Source organism: Rattus rattus, chromosome 2 (assembly GCF_011064425.1).
Source record: "Rattus rattus isolate New Zealand chromosome 2, Rrattus_CSIRO_v1, whole genome shotgun sequence".
NCBI lineage: Eukaryota > Metazoa > Chordata > Mammalia > Rodentia > Muridae > Rattus > Rattus rattus.
This window is the reverse complement of record NC_046155.1, coordinates 46,817,321-46,838,908: the sequence shown is the minus strand read 5'-3', so window position 1 is coordinate 46,838,908 and position 21,588 is coordinate 46,817,321. Positions and strand designations below refer to the sequence as shown.

Sequence of the window (21,588 nt, the reverse complement as noted above, 5' to 3'; positions counted from 1 at the left end):
AGGAAGGCATCCAAGAGTTTGTCAGTACCTAGTGCTCCCAACCCCATGCCAGGAACCAGCTGCCAAGTGGCAGGGTAGGGCACAGCACTGGACTTTCCCTCTGTCTCACTTCCAACCTGCTCAGGTTGGACAAGAAGGGCTGCCAGCCACCTTCACCTGACGCTGTCTCTGTAGACAGAGGTGGCCTGACTCTTCTGTCCACTCTTACCTTTGGGCGCACACACCTCTGGAGCCCACCCACATCCCAGTACATACACACACACACACACGCACACACACACACAGGCACACACACACACACACACACACACACACACACACACACACACACACACACACACACACACACGAGACCGGATACCTTTGTCCCCAGTAGAAGTGTCAGGTCTCGCTCCCCAGCTGAAGTACAGGGAGAAGCTCTTCCCATGAGTCCTCTGCTCTTACGTAATGGGCTTTAGCTAAGTGCAGGGTACTTTGTGGGGAGTGTAATTTGTCAGAACCTCAGGGAAAATTTGGGTTGAAAACTTGTCCCTTCCCTGTTCTCTCCCCAGCTTACCCTGTGGCTGCTGATATCACACACTTCAGCACTAGGGTTTTCAGTAATCATTGTGGTAGCTGAGGGTAGCCCACGGCAACCACCCTCATTCCTATCAGCATCTTTTCAGATTCCATAACCTCATCCTCTAGGTGTCCAGTGCTGACCGAGAATCCTAGCCTTAAGGTGGGGATCAATTAGGGTGACCCAGTTAGCTCATGTGACCTGAAAGACCTTGTGGGGATCACTGATCCATGGGTTCCCCATCTTGGAGCCCGTTGAGTCCCCCAAAGCGGAGGGAAACTTCTGGTTCCTATAGCTCAGGTTCCGATGGAATTGTGTGATAAGAAACTATCGTTCGAGTTTCACTGTCTCAGCCCACGCTCTCTCGTCCTAGCTGGGCATCTCTCAGGCTTCTGCTAAGATTCATTTGCTTCTCTCAAGCTTCTATTGGACTGGATTGTAGGGAAATGGCCCAGGAGAGCCACAGGGGTTGACAGAAAGCCAAACTCAGAGTCAGTCTGCCAAGGACTAGTGGTAACGTGAGCAAACGGTGCCTAGATCCGAGACTGAGGCATGGTAGCTGTGTCTCCCTCTCCTATGGTCCGGTCTGTCCTCACCGGCACAGCCACCTTTGGCTCGCCGTGGCTTGAAACCTAAGTGGCCAGAAGTCTGAATGTCTGTTCTCCCCGATGCCTGCTGGGACTCAGCAGAGAGGTCAAGGCCACCTGGGGAAATGCCTGCTCCTGCCAGCTAGCTGGGGATTTTGAGCATTTTCCAAGGTCACCGCTTTTTGAATCATAATATTTTAAGTTTCACAGGATAGAAAAGCATGCAATTTTTAAAACCTCTTGGTGAGAGACAAGGTGGGGCTTGGTGTCCTCTCTCTCCCAGGAGGAAACTGAAACCCAGAAAAGTGAGGTGTCTTGCCCAGGATGCACAGTCAGGAAGTCAGGCATGAGCTTTATGTAGCATTGTCAGTCTAGGTCAGGAGCCCAAGTGTTTGCAGCCCTTTGCTTCTTTGGAAGGGCAAACCCCAGAAAGCTTTGCCGTGTGACTTCTCCGTACCCTAAATGCTAGGAAGCAGAGGTCAGTTCCTCTGGAGCAGGAAAAGGCCAAGGGCTGCAGGTCAGACTCTGAAGGAGGGTGGAGAAGGTGCCCTGCCTTCTCCTCCTTGGCTCCCCGGGTCCTTCAGGAGAGGCTGGACCACGTGAGTGGTAGGTCTGGAGGGGCTTGGGACAATCTGAGCTGTGCTCCCTGGCATTAGTCCAGGTACCTCCAGTCCATGTTGCCTTTCTCTGCTCATAACCAAACAGAACCATCCCAGCCCCTCTCCTCCAGCCCCATACCATATGGAATAGTTGCCCCATCTTTGTCTCCTCTCTTCCCTCTACGCCAGCCTTCAGTACTCAGGGAAATCCTGCTTCCGTAGTTGACAGGCTTCGAGAATGTACTGTGTACCCTGTGGGCATGCATAGGACTGGAGCAGAGCAACGGACAGGAATCCACCATTGTCTTGCCCTTGCTGACCGTGACGTCCCTGAGACACCATGTGTAATCCAGATACTGTGAGCTGATTACATTTGCCATGTAAAGACAAAAGCAAGGTGGGGTTGACCACAGGAGTCTAGGGTTCAAGATGGCCCATGGACTGGGCACTGTGGGTTTTGTGGAGGCTCGGTGCTGGGCTGGAGAGAAGGCTTCTGAAGAAAGCACGTCTTGAACAAAGGGGTGGCGGGCAACTTGCCAGGATGGAGAAGTCAGGCGTTGCCCGCAGGCTGAATAGGTGGAAAGGACTGATAAGATCTGGCTAAAGAAAGGAGGTTGCCCTTGAGTGGCTGAGTTCAGCTGCAGTAAATAGGCTGAAAGGACCTACTGTGTGCTATTAAATAGTAGTTACTCCCTGCTGTACAGAGGGAAGGAGGTGGGCAGGTCTGCCTCATGGCTCTGGGACTTTGATACTGGGGATCCAGCCCCTAAGGCCTTAGAAGTAATTTAGCAGGTATCAGTGGACGGGAGCAGGGCTTTCAGGCCACCCTACCTGCTAAACCACTGCTCCCAACTGGGCCCTTTAGGCTGTAGCTGAGGCTAGATTTTAGACTCACTTCTCCAGTTCTGTGTATTTAGAGACGCATTTCCCTAACATGTATGCGTAGACGGCTAGAAAATGCAGACTTGCTTGTCTTGCCTAGGCTCCAGAGTGAAGCTAGGGACAAGCTAGCTGGTGTCCTCCAGAGGATGCAGTACTGCCCGTGGCTGGCTGAGTCCCTGTCAGACCCCAGACTCGGGCCCTGCAGTCTACTTTCAAGAAAGTCTCTGTGGCAGTTGGCTAGGTACCCAGGCCTGGCACTCCCGCACACTCTGACTTTCTCATTTGTTTCCTGTTCTCATAGGGCCCCAGCCTGCCCATGGCTCAGACTTGAGTTGTTGGCTGGTTTGAGCCAGTTTGTTGGGAGGAGACCGATAGTAAGCCAAGTGTGGCAAGAACATGGGGCCTTAGGTCACTGACCCAGCCAGCACCTACAGCATGAACTACAGGCTCCTATCATGGCTTGACCAACTAACCTCTCTCTAGCCTGGTGGTGCTCCCGGCCAGCTCCAGACACCCACTCCTTGCCCGAGGCACTGACTGGGTCAAGGGATTGCCACTTGGCACAGCACTCAGAGAAGTCAGGCTGAGCATAAGGTGTTCTTGGTCAATCTGGGCTCTAAGCTCAACTACCAGTTAATGGGTGACCTCAAGCCACTTTGTCCCTTAGAACACCAGCTGCCCTTATGTGAAGGGTAGAGGGGTAACAGCAGTAGCCACAGTTGCTGCTTTGATCCGGAGCTCCCCAGTTCCCTAACCACCCTCGCTTTTATCAACTAAGCCAGAAGTTAGCCTCTTTGTCCCATGGTGTGGAGATCTTAGAGTTATGCTACCTCCTCACCCCCGGGCCTGTGTAAACATACGGTCTCTCTCCACACAGGAGGCCCGGGGGAGGGGAAAGCGGCCATGTTGACCATCCCCCAGCTAGCTCTCCCCAGCTGCCAAATGGGTCAGCGGCTGCAAGCGTCCCTGGGTTGGTAACAATGATCACAAGGATCGTGGGCTCCTGGACACCTTTGGAATTGACTTTTCGAGGCCAAATGCTTTGCAGATTAAATTTCCGGAGAGAGAACAGCTGAGCTTCCCCTGAGCCACTTCTTAGTGGGGCAGCAGAGGGGCTTCCATGTGTGCGTGCATTGTTCTCCCTGATGAAAGGAAGGGGGTGAGGGTGGTCCAGTGCCCCCTCCCTCCTGCAGATGACATCAGCCACTGGGGCAGCTGGCGTTTCTTGGATTCTCTTGGCCGTGCCTGGAACAGAAAGAATTTCATGATAGGGTTTTGGGGTGGCTTTTTTCCCCCTCTTTAAATAATGTTTTTGAGGAGTTGCCATGGAGAACTGTTGGAAGCAGAGGGGCTGATGAATGTCTTTGGTCATGTCAGATGAGGACAAGATTACCCAAGTGAGGGAGAGCGTCCCTCCCGTCAGCAAGACTGCGGGGTTCCAGGGCTGCCCTGCCAGAAAGCCGGAGCCATAATCACAAACAGACTGCGATCACTTACAACCAGAAGTATTACCTTAGACTCTTGGCTTTGGTGGGGAAGAATGTATTTTCCCTCGGCCCCTCCCCCACCCTCTCAAGTTTAAACAAGATCCGTGAAAGCCATAGCTCTAGCCTTTAAAGAGGCCAGAATTCAAGCTGGGGAGCCTTCTCATAGGCCCAGCTTTGGAGAGCTCCATTGAGCTCTGTTGGTGTTGGTCCTGGGAACTGGCCCGAGCAATTTGCCTTCCCCATTTCTCTTTGAGGTGAACGTGGGGGTGGGAGGGAATCCCACTTTCCCAGAGTCATTCCTGTCTTCCAGGGACTTCCTCTCTACTGACACACTCACCGTCCAAGTATCCAGGCATTTTCTGCATGTATTCCATATACTTTCACAGTATGTGCTGAAGGGGGCCCGATGGCTGTCTCAAAGAAGAATATAGCTTAACACACGGGGTGTTGGGGTCTAGCCTAGCCCCAGGGGTGGGGGCTACTTCTCATCCTTTCCCCCTGCCTCAGCTGGTGCTTCCCAGGCAAACCTCAGATACTCACCCACTCCTAGGCATTAGTGTGGCAAGAGCCGTGGTTTTGAGTGAGAGCATGGTGCCCAGGCGCTAAGCAGACCCTGGGGGCTGTGTGGACCTTTTTGCCAAAGTAGGATTGTAACCAGCCATTATTGGAAAAGATCTAGGGAGTTTAGCTCTCATCTGGGCTTTGCATAAGGAAACTTAGTATCCAGGGCTCTTGCCTCTCTGGCTCCCTTATAAGTATTTACTCCCTTCTGCTTCTAGGGCCAGCACGGTCCTAGGCCTCAATGGCTAGGCAAATACAAACTTACCTCTTGGATCCAGAGGGCCTCTGCTTACAGTGAGTCAAAGGCTCTTGACATTGGCATGGCCACAGGGAGCATTTTAGACCTGTGTCCAGTCTGCCCCGAACAGCTCCTTCTCTCAAACCCCATGAAGACATCCCATCATCTTACCCTGTAGATGTGGTTCCGGGGGTGTGGGAGGAACTGGACAAGATCTAAGCCAACAAGGGCAGGTTCTGATCTAGAGGCCAAGCCAGGAGGAAGTGGACAGAGACACTGCATGTTATTATCAATACGGCTTCTTTTCTGTGAGATGACATTGTAGCATGCTGTGGCTAAGGGCTAGGAACTTAGATGGGAGTGTCTCGGGCCTCTCATTGACAGAGTATATTTAGAGGATGGTGTTCATAGCTCATCTCTGCTCCCCATATTCTGCTGTTAGACTCTAGCTAGGCCTTCTCACGGAAGAGTATTTCTAGACTGGAGTTCCCCCTCTGAGAGGTCAGAATTGGCTGGACATCTTGGCAGCTGAGAGATGAGAATGTGGAGGGCAGTCTAAGTCAGTTACCTCCCCAGCCTCCTCTCTCCTCTCTGCTGGAAGAGAGCTTATTGATCAGCCTTATTCAGAATGGAGCGATCCAGAGCCAAGCAAACACACAGGTATGTAGTCAGGAGAGACACTAGAAGCTTTTGTTCATTTATTCACACAGACCTTTATCTCCTGCTGCTTGTGCCAGGCACAGAGATGTGTTACAAAGACCTTCATGAAGAATTAAAGAGGAAACAGAGTTACTCATCATTGCTCAGCTAAGAAAACATTCCTCATGCCCCTCCTTTCTAGTGTTGGTAGTATTGGGAGAGCCGTCTCTCTCATTGGTAATCCTGTGTGTCAATCACCACTGTGTGGCCAATCACTGTGGAGAGTATGTAGTAAGACTAGGGGTAGAGCTGGTTTGTCCTGATCTTTCTCTGACATTGGGGTAGCATTCACATTAGACACACTCTCAGGAACCAAGGAAACAAACTTAGTGCCGGGAAACATGCAAGTGAGGGGGAGCAGGGAGTTCAGAGAGCCTCTTACTACAAACTCCTCAAAGGCTCCAAGATAGCCATCCCAGGGCAAGGTGGTTTAGTGATTTGCTGCTTTCTGAGTAGGAGATGCCTTTGCATATGGCGGGTGCGTGGTCTAGGGTTACCTTTATGCCAGGCAAAGAGCAGGGTACCCTTTCCTGTGATTATCACCCCACAGTCCTGCACAGTGTAGTAATGTGACCTCGGCTGTACACACCAAACAGTCATGGCCTTCACATGTGCTGTGCAGTACCCAGGAACCAACCCTCTGGTTTTATAGGTACTGGGTAGGACGCCGTGGCAAGGAGCTGTTTGTGTTCTCGGGGGTGAGGGGAGCAGGTCTCTGGGACAGCAGCCCATAAGGGAAGGGCTACTTTGTGGGTCCTGGTGTGTGAACCTGTGCATATGGTCCCAATGGAGCCTGTGGCTAGTCTGCATGGCCTCCTCAGATGGGCACCTCCTCCCTACCCGATTCCTCTAGGATCCTTAACCTGGGAGTAGGCCTGTCCCTAGTGAGTGGCCTTCTGTCCTCCCTGAACTTCGATTTTCCATTCCTATGAGAGGAGAGGCCAAGTAGAGATGTTCCCTCTGGGTTCACCACCAGGTTGCAGGGGCTCCAGCTCTCATGGATGGGAGTGTCTGCCTCCTGCATGGCTAGGGCCATTTAGACAGCCAACAATAACAGTCTGTGTTTCAGTTCCCTGGGTCAGATCTCCCTGAGTGAGAGGAGGTACTGTCCGTGACTTCCCAACATTGGGGAGCTGGAGGAGAAGAATTGCCCAAGGAATCGTGGCACTCATTCTAGCAGGACAGAAGGCACTGGGCTAGAGACATGGGGCTTGAGGAGAAACAGCCCAGCACCAGCTCACGTGGACCCCAGCAGCTGAGCGTGGGAGATCCTGAGCCTGTGCAGAGAGGACCAGAGTGACTGCATAGATCAGAGAAGGGAGAAGCCTGTGCTCTCAATAACCACTGGCTAAGCCCCTTCTCTGTCCCAACACCCAAGCCAGACTGGGGGTTCCGCAAGACGCTAAACTCAGCAACAAGATGTTCCCAGAGATCTCTTACTCCAGTTGGGGCCCCGGTCAACTCAGACCTCAGGTCAGAGTGCAGGCAGCTGAGGAGAGGAAGCCATAGTGGCAGTGGAGAGGGAAGGCGTGGCTTGAAGGACAGGGCCTGAACGCAGTGACGAAACAGAGAAGCCAACACAAGAGAGAACTGCAAGTCCCACAGGGCCAAAAAGACCAAGGCAGAAATCTTTTCCCCCAAGGGACCATGAAATACTAGTGCTTAGCTCCCACGCTACTAAGTAGCCAGCCTGTGACTAACATGTAGCTGTCTGTCTGCTCCAAGCTTTCTATCTGTAAAATTGGAATAATACTTAAATCCCATGTGGCTACAGAGAAAGAAAATAGCCAAGTGGTAGTTACTTCCCATCCTTTTTCTCTGACAGGCAGGGTTAGGTGACCTTCAAGACCCTGGCAGAGGAGCTCCCGAATTTCCCCCATCCTCCAGCAACCCAGAGACTTTCCAAAGCAAGTTTCTCATCTATTACCTTAGAGCAGCCCTAGGTTAAGGAGGGCAGGGGTCTGTTCCCATTCTTCAGAAGGAAGTAGTTTGTAGGCTACCTCAAAGTTTGCTGAAGGCCAAGCTGTGTGTAGCCCAGGGCCTGCAGAATGTTAAGCCACAGCACTAAGTCAGTGTTTCACACGCACGCACACACACACACACACACACACACACACACACACACACACACACACCTCTGCTGGACACCTGCCGAGTAGCTCTTTGTCTCCTCTCTCTTCTCTCACTCCACATGGGTCGAGGAGAAAGTGTTCACTGGGGTTCCTACAGTGTCAGTAGTTGGCTGAGAGCCTTTGTTTAAGGGAAAAATCTGACCTAGTCGATTATCTTGCTGAACTTGCCGCTGTGTCTTGCAGAACCTCAAGGCATTGCTGTGTATTTTTTCCCAGTTACCTTCTACTCGGGACAGTGCTTTACCATTCAGTGTATGGCACAGGAAGTCCTGAAGAGCATATTTATATTTTTTTTAAGTTGTCAGTTGAAGCAGACACTATCACAAGTATTGCTCAGATTGCTTGATGGGCTGTTTGAGGGCTTGGGGGACCCCAAGTAGGACACCTTCTCCTGCCCCACAGTGTATGAGGGTGACACCAGCAGCTCCCAATTTCCAACTTTTAAAGGAGCTAGAAAAAGCCTGGGCATCGGTGGTGGCTGCTCCCCGCACCACGCAGAGGAATCCACGTTGTCAGAAAGCTGCTGACGTCAGGCGGTGCAGAATTTTTGCAAGCCCTCTATTTAAAATTCCCCAGAAATTAAATAAGGAGGGTTTGGAGGGAGGAATGCCCTCAACAAATTGCAGAGTGGGTTTGTTTTGTTTATGGAGATGGCCTTTAAAGTTGCAATTGCCCCCGTTTTATTTTTGCCCAATTGAAGAGGGGCTGGGCTCAGCTGGGAGGGAGGCTACAGCTCTTAGTAAAAACCTACTCGGTTCTAAGGCCAGGAAACTTCTGGTTTTAGCAAAAGGAGAAAAGGGAAGTCATACACCAACACATCCATGTGCCCTTCTTAGGAACTGGAAGGAACACTCGCTTCCCTTCAAAGGACTCAGGTTCCGTTCCCGGCACGTGTACCTATCGGGTGGCTTACAACTACTTGTAAACTTGTAACTCCAGCTCCAGGGCATGTGACACCTTCTGGCCTCCCAAGGCACCTGTATGTACAAGACACACTCAGGAAATCACACACAACACACACACACACACACACACACACACACACACACACACACACACAAACCAACAAACAGACAAACATAAAACAAGGGAGATTACTAGACAGTCTGGGGGCTAGATCAGTGGTAGGATCCCCCATGAGACCCTGGGTGCTGCCCAGCACTCCCCACCCCCACCCCAAATTGGCAACCACAGGACAATCCACAGCCTTAGCGCCATGCCACCAAAACAGAGCCAGTCCTGCTGCAAGGTATTTTGCTCTTCCACTGTGTCTCCTTGTTTGTTTCCCCCCCTTCCCAAAACCCTAGCAAGCCCTGGGCTTTCAGATTCCTCTTCCTACACACAGCGCCTCCTCCTTCAGCCTCTTCTTCTAGCAACATGCGTCAGTTCTGATAGGAGATGTGACCCCTGAAGCCCCATCCACCCTACCTCCCATCCACCCAAGCATGGTCCTTACACTTCAGAGAAGCTCTATTCAGCCTGTCTATTTCACACCGTGGGCAGGGTGGGCTCCTTAATGTCCTGTCTTGGTTTGATGTTCCACAGTGACTGGCTTTCTCTTCAGAGCTCCTCAGTAACGGAGGGAACAGGATACAGCTAGCCTCTCTGCTTTGTAGCAAAGTCAAACTCTCTCAGCCTCTATTCCGCCTGGTTGGGGCTGGCTACCTTAGTGGTTTATTCATCAGAAATAAAAAGATGAATCGCTCTAAGTACAGCCACAGAGCTAGGTCCTAACGCTTGGTTAGCGATGAATTGTATACTGTGATGGCCCCATACATAAGGTTATAAGGTCTTCTAGTGGTGCTGGAGTGGTCGTAATTGTCGTGATGTCATAGTGGAAAACGTAACTCCTGTTGGTGACGCTGTGATAAATCTGTCCTGCTAGAATCTATTCATTCAGTAGGCAGAGGCAGGGGACCCCAGATTCAAGGACAGCCTGGGCCACATAGTGAGACCCTGACTTAAAAGAACAACAACAACAGCAACAAATAACAACATTTGATTTGTTTGTTCAGAATAGGGTCTCACTATGTAGCCTCAACAGAGATCTGCCTGCCTCTGTCTTTCCAGAACAGGGATTAAAAGTGCGTACCACCATGCCTGGCTCAACAATTTAAGTTGTAGTACCCATCATATGAAAATACAACACATGGGGGCTGGAGAGATGGCTCTGGGGTTAAGAGCACTGACTGCTCTTCCAGAGGTCCTGAGTTCAAATCCCAGCAACCACATGGTGGCTCACAACCATCTGTAATGGGATCTGATGTCTTCTTCTGATGTGTCCAAAGACAGCTACAGTGTATATATAATAAATAAATAAATCTTTAAAAAAATACAACACACACAATTATGCCCAGTATATAATATGTAACTGATGAATAACTATGCTACTAACATATATTTACTATACTGTAGTTTTTAACATGGTTTTAGTATGTACTCCCATTTATATGGCTAAAATTTACTCTAACACAGTCTGCTATGTTAATACACTTCACATGTGTGGCATCTCCTGATCATGTCACAAGGCCCCTTCAGGTAACTAAGCAAAACTACTTAGGTGTACGGACTTAGTACATTCTACACTGTCTGTACAACAGCCAAGCCTTAATTCGTTTTTCAGAAATTGTCCCCGTCGTAGGTGGCATATGTCTTTGTATATGCAAGCTATAGAATGCTGAGTGGTGGAATACGGCGAAGATGTGGTGTTGTGTGGGGATATCTGAGGTTTGAGAAATGGTGATCCTAAGTCACTATTGCTTGGCAAAACTCTTGGATACAGATCTTGCCCTGGGAAGCCTCTTCGGTCTGGGCTTCCCTACCTCACTTTGTTCCATGGCCCAGAGGAGATGTAACTTGGAGGTGGGGCTGATGGGATAAAAGCCACACCTTTGACTCTTTGGAGACTGGGTTGCTTGAAGGCAGCAGAGGCGTGGAGAAGCATCAGTAAATGGGCAGGTTCCGCCTGTGAGTTAAGAGTTTGCAGGGTGAGGTATAGAAACATCAGAGCTGGCAAGGTGCACCTACTCAGCAGGGAAATGTGCTTGCCTCATAAGCCTGGAAACTGGAGTTGGATCCCCAGGATTCACATCAGGATGGGAGAGAAGTTCGAGTTGGCCGTCTCTGGAACTGGCTGGCTGCTGGAGGGCTTTGAAGGAGAACGGGGGAAGTCACTTGTCACCACCCACACCTGGCACTTGTTCTACTTCAGCCACATTCCTAGGGCAGCCTGGGGTTTCAGGTTGGGAGAACCTTTCTTTCCCTCCTGTTGCCAATCCAGCAACTTCCTTTGCCCAGGGTAGTCCCCGTTTCCATCTAAGATTTTGTGGTTGGTTTGGTTTGGTTTTGGTTTTTCGAGATGGAGCCTCATACAGGGTAGGGTGGTCTGAAGCTCTCCTGGTAGCCGAGAATGAGCTTGACCTTCTGATCCTCTCTACCTCTGGGGGCTGGGGTCATAGGTGTGTTCCTCTAGACCTGCTTTATGCAGTGCTTGGGATCGAACCCAGAGCTTCGTGAATGCTAGGCAAGCACTCTGCCAACTTAGTTATGTCCTCGGCCCTTGATATAACAAGATATTTATTTGTAATTACGCGGATGGGGATGTTCCGTGTAGGGGTATATGTACTTGTGTGCAGATACCCAGAGGCCGGAAGTGTCAGATTCCCTGGAATGGAGTTATAGACAGTTCTAGGCTGCTGAACTCTGGGTGCTAAGAACGCAGCTCTCCTAACTGCTGAGCCACATGGGCAAGCCGACATCCTCCTTCAGGTCCAAAGAGCGAATGGAAGGCACATCTAGGGCCCCTGGCTTAAGCGGTGTCTTTTCATTTCTCCATTTGATTCTTAGCATCTTGTTAGATTCTGACGTCGTTACCCTCTGTTCAGACCCCTCCCCGCTGGCTTCTGGTCCTGGCACGGTCTCTTCTAAATGCAATGGTGCCACCATCGCAGCATGTATGTCCTCGCCCTGCACTGATTAAAACATCTAGCAGGACCTATCAGCCCTCTGTAGACATGTCGGCCAGCAGCTGGGACCCCTGCAGCACTGCAGCCCCAGAGACTGGGGGGGAGGGGGATCAAGCAGATTCAAGGGCCCAGGAGTCTGGGCTTTGGCACATCCCAACCAGGTTAGCAGGTGTCTTGGCTCTCAGAACCCAGACCTCTCTGTGCATCCAGCGTAGCTAGGTTGTTCTGTAAACTTCACCCAGTGCCTAGTTAGCATCCCTGGGCCTCCCCCCTCACTCCGGATCTCACTGAGCATCTCCAGTTTCTTCAACAAGCCTCGAGTCAGCCACTAGACATGCAGGGCAGAAGCTGCCTGGGCCCTCCTGTGGCACTCAGCCAAGCTGCCTGACTCCACAGCCCAGCCAGTGTGTGCTGTGCCCTGCTGTCCTGCACATCCCAGTGACGTCTTTCACTCTCCACTCCTCACCGCCACCTCTCCCTGCCCGAACACTGCCAGATAGACACTTCTCCCCCTCCTGTCTCCCTCCTCCTTTCTCTCTCCCCCTCTCTTCCTTCCCAGAGTCTCATGCAGCCAAGGCTGGCCTCAAACTCACTACACAGCAAAGGTTGACCTTGAACCTGTGATCCTCCTTTCTCTGCTTTCCGTTGCTAGGTTACAGGCATGCACCACCGTGCCCAGTTTATCAGACCCACATGTTTTCAGTGGAGACCTTCCCAGATCAAAAGCAAACGGCAACGTCACCAAATCTCAGTCACACACACACACACACACACACACACACACACACACACACACACACACACACGCACGCACACTAAGAGCCTTCTGCCTAGCCCTGAGGTCTTCGTTTCTTCTCCATGGCTTGCACTTAAAAAGTGGGAGGCTAGCTCTTGGCAGGTTGTTAGAAATCAGGTGTTATTTTGAAATCTTTCTATCTAACATATAATTAGAATTTATAGATTATTAGAATAAGGAGGTATAGCTAGTCCTTATACATATGCTGTGCTATCTAGGGCTACTGTACAGAGGAGGGAACAGCCATGCCTCATTAATTAGGAAGTGGAGGGCTGGGATCTGGTCCCAGACGGTATGTAGTTGGAGAGCTCTTGATGAAACCTGTTTCTACCTTCTGTTACGTCCTCTGCTCCGCCTGCAAATGCTTCATAGGTGAACCACTTTCTCAGTACCCACAACACTGCTGAACTCCATCAGGGCCCTGTGGGCTTGACAGACCCTGGCCTAAGCATGGGTTGGTCCAATGAGGTGGGCGGTACAAGCGAGGATCGATGGCAGCAGCCCAACCTCTGTCTCCTTGCCACGGACTCCACGGAGCCTTCCAGATGGTGATGTAGGCAGTTTGCGCTCATGGTCTTGGAATCCAGGCACCCTGGGAAGGCTCTGGACCCTATGGCCTCAAGGCCCCATATGGGGAAAGGGAGTGGGCCTTGGACAACAAAATAGGGTGAGTGCCAAGGGTAGGACTAGGTGAGTGGGTCAGGAGGGTAGGCGCAGTGTGGGTGTACACAGGAGGGACTGGGGAGCCGTTGACCAGCTCCAGAGCCTCTCCTGTTTTCTTTGGACAGTGGAGGCCACACGCTGAGAGCTGGAGTGTGTCTTGGCAAGAAGATGCTGTGACAGAGCCTTCTGACCAGGGGAGGCCTGGCCCTAGGATGCTAGCCTTTCGCTGATCTTAAAGGCACAGCATGTATGAGTGGGCTGCATTTCCTGTTCCCCAGGTCCCTCTAGAGAGAAGCCCTGGATCTGCTGCAAGGAGATAGGAAGGAAATGGAGCCAAGGCCAGGGCCGTAGGGCTCAGCCATGGCCGTAGGGCTCAGCCATGGCCGTAGGGCTCAGCCATGGCCAGGTGGTGTGTGCTGGTGACTTCCCCTTGGATGCTCATTAATCCTAACTTTCCTACCTTTTCCAAGCCTCCTCCAAGGGAAAAAAGGTAGGAGTGCCTAGGCAGGCCACACCTCTACAGAGGAGAAGGCCTGCAGCAGAGGGAGGCATCTATGGCAGCAAGTTAGGATTCTGGTAGGGACGGGCTTCTGGCTCCCCGAAATCTAAACCATCAAGACTCAAGATGTCTGCAGTTTCTTTAGTGCCTGGCTCCACGACGCAGCCTTTGTCACCTGGGAATGGAAACCTTAGGAGGCCTGGGTCAGAGGTAGAGCCGCACAGGAACTGGCTCTACATTTATTATATATAAGTACACTGTAGCTGTCTTCAGACACACCAGAAGAGGGCATCAGATCCCATTACAGATGGTTGTGAGTCACCATGTGGTTGCTGGGAATTGAACTCAGGACCTCTGGAAGAGAAGTCAGTGCTCTTAACCACTGAGCCATCTCTCCAGCCCAGGAACTCGCTCTGCAGTGACGAGTGTCAGCTCGTGTGGGCAAGACTTGCAACAAAGAGTTGGGACGCTGTATAGGGTGCAAGAGTAAGACCTGGATCTACCTAAAGGTGCTGAGTTTCTCAAATTCCAAAATCAGAGTTACAGTCTGTCTCAAAATCCTGGGTTTGGGTCAAGGGGCTGACACCAGGGCTGAAGGCCGGAGAACAGGCCTCTCCTGCTGGCCTCACAGCCGTGTGCCCTGCCTGGGTTACTGGGGAGGAGACCGACCAGTATGTTCTTGGGGGTGCCTTTCCTTTCACAGGAAAAGTGCCTGGCACGTACCAGGAGCTCAATAAAAATCCCAGATGATTGACAATACTGTGTCTCTGACGGAGGGGAGCCCCCCCCCCATATAGTTATTAGTATCTTAGTATACCAGTGAGGCTCACAGAGGGGCCAGTGACCCAGTTAGGAAGTGGCGAAGCCAGGTTTTAAACTTGCTCAAGTCCCAGGATAAGCAGAGCCAGAAGAGTGGGGAGAGCTGGGGCCTTAAGGAAGATACATCTCAACATCTGGAAGGATTGGGAGGGTTTCAGAGGGGGAGGAAGCAGTAGGGGCTCCCCTCCCCCGCCCCCATCTGCTTTGTCCTAGGCTGAGCAGTGACCTCACAGGACTTTATTAACATCCTAATAGTATACAGCTGGCCTCACTCTAGCACTAATGAGCTCATTATCCTCCCTACTTAAGGAGGCCATTGTGGCCTGGTCACCCTGGGGACAGCAGTGGCCTGGGGGTGCCCATCACTTCCTGCCATCACACCCCCCCCCAGCCATGCTCAGCCCCAGCTGCTGTCCTACTGCTCCTCTTCCTATGCCTGCCTCCCTCTCCCTCTCCCTCCCCCTCCTCATCCCTCTCCCTCTTCCTCCCTGATCCCTTTCCCTCCTCCCCATCCCCATCCCTCTCCCTCTTCCCCCTCCCCATCTGTCTCCCTCCCCTCCCCCTCCCCCATCCTTCTTCCTCTCCCTCTCCCCTTCCCCTCCCCCTCCCATTCCCTCTCCCTCTCCCTTTCTGCCCCTGCCTCCATGTGGAAGATTTGAAATTTATTCCCAGAAACTGGCCAGACAGGTAAAATGTTAGTGAACAACTAAATGGTCACCAAAGATACCTGTGGCCTGAGATGGGGCATCTGGCTCTTGAGCCGGAGCAGCTCCTTCCTGGGGCTGGACCTGGTCTCTGTCTTCCACATTCACATCCTTAGGCAACCATGATAGGCACAGCTCTTGGTTCTGTCTCCTTGACACTTAGACTAAGATAAAGAGGGAGGTTCTTGAGGCCTAGCAAGCAGGGAGGCCTCTCCTGTGGGCCTTTGATTCCTGGGAAAGACTTTGGGGAAGGAGGAGGAGCAAGGGTAGCTACGGGCATTGTCCTTCTGGGTGACTCCCCAGCCTGGGGCTCTGCACAGGCCACATACCCACAGGGTGCTCTCTCAGGCTTCTCTGAAATTAATCCCTGCCATTTTTCCATCCAGCAACAGAGTGGGATCTCCTCACCTACCCCCATGGGCCCTCTAGGTGACATAGCTATCCTGCTTGTGTGGAAAGAACATTACCCCCAGCCATCCATAGGGTGTGGACGATGCTTACTGATGAGCAGCCCCACCATGCTGGGATTAGCTCAACCCAGCCATGAGTATCTTCTCTGATTCTCCTCTGCAGCCTTGTCAGATGGGCCCCACTAGTTACTCTAATATCAGAAGGGAGACTGAGACTCAGAAAGGGTTAGCAGGTTGCCACGGTCTCACAGCTAGGCAATATTAAGCCAGGATAACGTAAGTGACAATATTCGGGGACCCAGTGTGTCCAGGAGTCACTTGTACCGTCTAGAGTGTCTAAGACTTAGAGCCCTAGCTGAGTTCCCTAGGTTTTAGGCCTTTCCTCATCTCTAAAGTGTGAAACTTTATGACAATGGCATTATTATTCAGTAATAAAATAAATAAGGTGGCCTATATCAGGAGTTGAACATCCTTCCTGTGTTTGGCTGTAATTGGATGATTCGTGCAGATGTGGACCTAGCTCCTTTCCTATATGTACATGTGCCCAACCACACATAGATGGCTACACATGCATAACCACCCCTCCCCCATCCAGTATACCCTTGTCCATTCTGACACACACACACACACACACACACACACACACGCACGCACACACACACGCCACACACGCATACATACACAGATAGACAAGTACATGCATTTAAAAGCCCCATAGGGTGCTCTGGTGAGTGCCAGTTGACCACGCTCAGAGGTCTGGGTCCTATTTGCCCCTCAGTAGAACAGCAATGACTTGGGTCAGGAACCCCAGTTACAGCCACTGATTGATGTCAGTGGCCTCTAAGAGAGGCCTGCTAGCCACCATGGGTGTGAGCAAACCCAGGGAGTCTGCATGGAGCTAGGTAGACACTGACTAGGTGTGACCCCCCAGTTGGTAATAATACCCCTTGAGTTCTTTGTGGGTCCACCTGGTAAGCAGGATTGATACTCGAGCCTGCGCAGTATTCCGCCCACCTGAATCCCGCAGACGAGGGAGGAAGCTTCCACTTCAAACCTAGGGTCAAGGAGCAGTAGGTGACCTTGCCATCTCTGTAGGTGCCCCTTGCTCCTCTCCATGGGTGAGCAGCGAGCCCTTCGACACATGCTAGCCCCTCTCTGCAAAGAGTAGACAGAGAAACCTCTTTGGACATAAAATTACTGACCAGGGTGTGGTGCTCAGGGCCTTCCGGGTTCAGGAGAGGTGGTCAGCAAAGCCCTCTTCTTATCCATGAATGCTGACCCTCTCTGGCTTCTCCAGATACTGACAGCATGTATTCCTCAAATGTCAGAGCATTCGGGGGAAGGCAGAGGATGAGTGGAGGCCCCCACAGTCAGTAAGCATCCCCAGCCTGTCCTTGGCCTCAGAGTGAGCACCTCCCACCAGCTCTCGTCTTCGACGATGCTGAAAGCACATTCTGTCTGACAGTCCCAGGATGTGAGCCACCGGCTACCATTCTTTCCCCAGAAGCTTAGTGGGTCTGCTTGTCTGCCCTGAAAGCCACCTGCAGCCCAGAGGCTGGAATGCTAGTGGGTGTCAGTAGAGTAGTATGTCTAGCACACCTCCTCGTCATTAATTGCTCAGTGGCCTCAACTGTTCTCTCATAAAAGTCGAATCTCCCTTCTTCCTTAACCCAGAGACCCATCACCTTGTAGCTCATGCCTAGCTGCCCTCTTCTGGGCCTGATACAGGAAGCCTTCTAAGGCTTAGATGAGAAGTCTCCATGGAGGGTGTGTGTGTGTGTGTGTGTGTGTGTGTGTGTGTGTGTGTGTGTGTGTGTGTGTGTGTGTGTGTATCCTGGTCTTGCTGTCACAGCACAGCACAGAGGGAAGGCCTAGTACTCAGGTTCTAGTAAATGCTGTATAGTTGCTCTGTGCCATGGGGAAGGAGCCTCCCGTAGGCCTCTTTTTCACCCCTGGAAGAGACAAACCCTTTGCCTATACCAGGCAGTCAGCAAGGGCCCTGGGTCATGGGATTTGAGCTGGAGAACTGGCTCAGCTGTCAGTAGCAGAGGAAACAAAGACCCCAGGGTCAATGACCCAACCCAGACCTCTGAGGCTTATAGGCCAGGGCCTCAATGGGCTTTGCAGAGCGTCAAGCAGAGGACTGTAGAACCTTCTACAAGGATGGGGATGGCTGGCTCATAGACTCTGGAAACTCTGGCAACTCTGGCCAGTTGTAAGGGACTGAGAGAGCCTACTTTAAGGCCTCTGGAATGACTTTTGTTCCAAGGGCTGCCCGGCTGTGATGAGCTCTGGGTCTCTTCCTCTGTTGTTTTCATACCACCGTGAAGCAGTCTCCTCCACCATCCCAGGTCCAGCCCAGCTTACAGGTGCCTAGGAGAACCTCCCCGTGTCTTCTCAGTCCACCACTTGCTGCAGCCAAAAAGAAACCTTGGAGATTCTGAACTGGACCCAGAGAGTCTGCCTCTAACAGAAAGGAACCCTAGGGCCAGATTATGTAGAGGTACAAAGGAGAGAAGGGAGGGGGCAAGTGAAGGTCATCTGAAGACTTGGGCTAGGGGTCCCAAGGCCTGGGGTTCAGATGTTTTATGCCATAACTGATTCGTGAATGAATGCACAGACAGGTGAATGGACCAGAGCTATGAATGAGCCTTTGTCATGTGACCTGGTGGTCAGAGGTCACGTGAGGATGCCGTGCGTGCTTACTGTGATTGCAGTGTCAGCACGCTTCATGAGCAGCTGTGAGTAGCTCATGCGGGAACATGGCTGACCCGTGCTAGGGAAAAGAAACCGTTCATTGTGAGTCTCTACAAGGCAGCCATGCCTTTCGAAGCCAGAGGCTGCCCAACTCCAGCGAGGCTGAGAAGAAAGATGGCAGGTGCCTGGTGCTTGGACAGAACTCTCCTCCTCGCCTCCCAGAGCAATGCATTCCACGCCGGGGTGGGGTACCACTACACTTAATTTAACGTTTGCATCAAATACGCATGACCGTGGGGGAGGGGTCTCTCATTCTCTTCTCAGAAAGAGTGTTTGTCTTTTCTGTGGTAACTCGCTCAAGGCATTTCCCAGATGCCCAGGTTGTCTGAGTCAGGGCCTTGCCCTCTGGCCACGCCTGCCTCTGCCATCCCGCAGGGACTCACGGCCTGTTCTCTCTTGTCCCCTGTGCAGGCTGGTGGTTTGTCAGCACGTCTGAAGAGCAAGGTTGGGTCCCTGCCACCTACCTGGAGGCCCAGAATGGCACACGAGACGACTCGGACATCAACACCTCCAAGACCGGGGAAGGTGAGGGCCTGTGGGCTCGTAGGACAGTAAGAAAGCTTGACTGAAGGGGTCTCTAGAGGCCAGCCCCTCCTGGAGGCAGATCCCTGACTCTTCTTCCTAACCGACCTCAACTACTGTAGTGGGTTGGGTTTTACCTAAGCCCCTTCTGTTGGGATTCATCCACTGAGACCAACCCACATGGGCACCTCATACCCTGGCCCATCTTTGTCAGCCTCTGTGTGGGGCTCAGAACAGGGAAAGTTCTCTTAGGTCGTGGACTTCAGCTTTGACACCATTGGGGTAGAGAACGCGCTTAGTGCTAGAAAGCCTGGGTTTCCCTCGAGAGAAAGAGCCACAGACTCCCGGCCCCACGCTGGACTTCCTGCGGCATGGCCGACCCCGAGTAGTCAGTCAGGTGGACACCATTACTTGCTGCGTGCTGTTCTCCTCTGTAATCCTGCTCAGGACACGACGGCTTCCCAGACACTGGGGTGCTGAGGTTCTCACACAGGCGCCCTCTGGCTGGCTCTGGCTCCGTGAGATTCTCCTGGGTGTTTCTCTATGCATTTCACAGAGACTGCCTCCATCCTCAAAGCCACCCCACTTCCCAGCTCCCTGCTCTCCTGTGGCCTGGTAGCAAGAATCCTTTGCCTAACGCAGTCTCAGTCGGTAGGAATGACCCAGGTGGCTGTGTCTGAAGGCCAGAGAGCTGTGGTCCTGCCTCCCAGAGCTCAGACCACCTTCAGGCTCCTCCGCTCCTGCTGCCCAAACTAAAAAACAGTCAGGGCCAATCCTTATTCATCCTCCCCCAAGGTGCTAGTTCCTTTGTTGGTGGTTGGGGCCCCACCCCCTTGTCTTATTTCAACCCTGTGGTTAGAGGAGACCCTCAGTACACATCCATCTCGGTACAGGATTCCAGAGGCTAGACCCCTCCCCGGGTCTTTGAACCTATGTCGGCTTCTGTTCTGGTTCTGTGTACTACTGAACTGGCTTCCATGCCACCTGTCTGCAATCCCCAAACCTCGCTGCCTACCTACTGACCTACGTCTCAAAGCCTCTCGGGCCTCTCAGAACATTGGCTCTCTGGGTGCAGCCAAGCATGCCTGTAATCCCAACCCTTGAGGGGTGGAAGCTAAGTATCAGGAGTTCAAGGCTAGCCTGGGGGAGACCCTGTTTCAAAAGAAAAACTAAAACAGCTCAAAAGTCTCCAATGCCAGGCCAGGAGCAAACCCTGCTACCTACCCCGACAGATGACATACATGTTACATGTCTGACTACAAGGGCAGAGGCACAAGGTGCTTAGTCGCATGTCTGTCCTCAAGTTTAAGTGCAGGGGGCCTCACTGTTGTGGCCTCTCTGAAGCATCGGCTTGTGGGGGAAGAAGGCCACTCTGGGTTTGTCGAGGAATATATGACAGAGAAGGCTTCAGCAGGAAGAGCAGAGCAGAGCAGGGCAGGGAGGTTCTGATTAGCAACAGAGGCCCCAGACGGAACCAGACAAGGTAGGAAAGGGCTTAGCAGGCCTCAACCACAGAGAAACGGGCATTCTGCATGAAGCAAGTGGTACCCGACTGTTCCGGTGAGGAAGGCTTCTGTTCTGTGATAAACACTGACGTTTAGCAAGCATTACAGTTCTAGGGTGTCATCTGTCATCAAGGGAAGCCAAGGCAGGAGGTTTGAAGCAGAAACAGGGTCACTGCTTACTGGTTTAAGCCCGAGCTCCTGCTCAGCAAGCTGCCTTACACAGCCCAGGAACCCCCCCCGCCTAGGGATGGTACTTCCCACAGTGGGCTGGACACTCCTACACCAATTAACAGTCAAGAAAATGCCATGTGCTGGGCAGTGGTGGCACATGCCTTTAATCCAAGTGTTCGGGAGGCAGAGGCTGGCCTATGTCTGTGAATTCAAGTTTAGCCTGATCTACAGAGTGAATTCCAGGACAGCCAGGTCTACACAGTGAAACCTTATCTCGAAAAACAGAGAGAGGGGTGACGGGAAAGAGAGGGGGGAAGTGAGGGAGGGAGGGAGAAAGAGGGAGAGGAAGAGGGAGAATATACCATGATGGCCACTGAAGCAGTCCCTAGCTGAAATTCCCTCAGATGACTCTGAGTTGTGTCAAGACAGCTGAAGCTACGGACAGGTTGTGGAAGACTTTGGCCCTGATGGATTAGGAATTAGGGGACAGCCAGGGCTGTTCAGAGCTGTGTGCACGAGTGTATGTGCACACCAGGCATGGGGCCGCTCTGCACGCTTCCAGGAGGACCCAGGCGCAGCACGCTGGCCACATTTTAGGTCTACAGAGCCTTCCTAGGGCAGTGGCGGAAGAGCTGGGAGTTGGTCTGGGCTGGAGCCCACACTCCTAGCTTGCTGCCAAGAAGCAGGTTGCAGGGCCAGAGAGAGGTTAAGAACACTGCCTGCTCTTCCAGAGGAACTGGGATCAATCTCCAGCATACACATGGCGGCTCACAACCATCTCAGACCTCAGTTCCGGGGGCTCTGATGCTCTCCTCTGCCGTCAGTGGGCGTACATGCATTCACATAAAATAAGAAATAAAACTCTTAATACAGACGAGTAAAGAGGAGCAGGTGGCATGGCCCCTCTCCTCACAGGGCAAGCCGATATTTCCAGAGGTTTTTTTTTTTTTTTTTGGTTCTTTTTTTTCGGAGCTGGGGACCGAACCCAGGGCCTTGCGCTTCCTAGGTAAGCGCTCTACCACTGAGCTAAATC

General features: G+C 52.1%; 1 protein-coding gene across 3 annotated transcripts in view; it reads left to right on the top strand.

The window, feature by feature from the left end:
- Positions 1–21,588, top strand: part of Sh3pxd2a (SH3 and PX domains 2A) — a 198,869-nt gene that overhangs the window by 159,823 nt on the left and 17,458 nt on the right. For all 3 annotated transcript variants that reach the window (XM_032892159.1, XM_032892160.1, XM_032892158.1), the window contains one exon: positions 18,769–18,882. In XM_032892159.1, the coding sequence (XP_032748050.1) occupies positions 18,769–18,882 (114 nt within the window). The remainder of the gene's footprint in view (positions 1–18,768; positions 18,883–21,588) is intronic.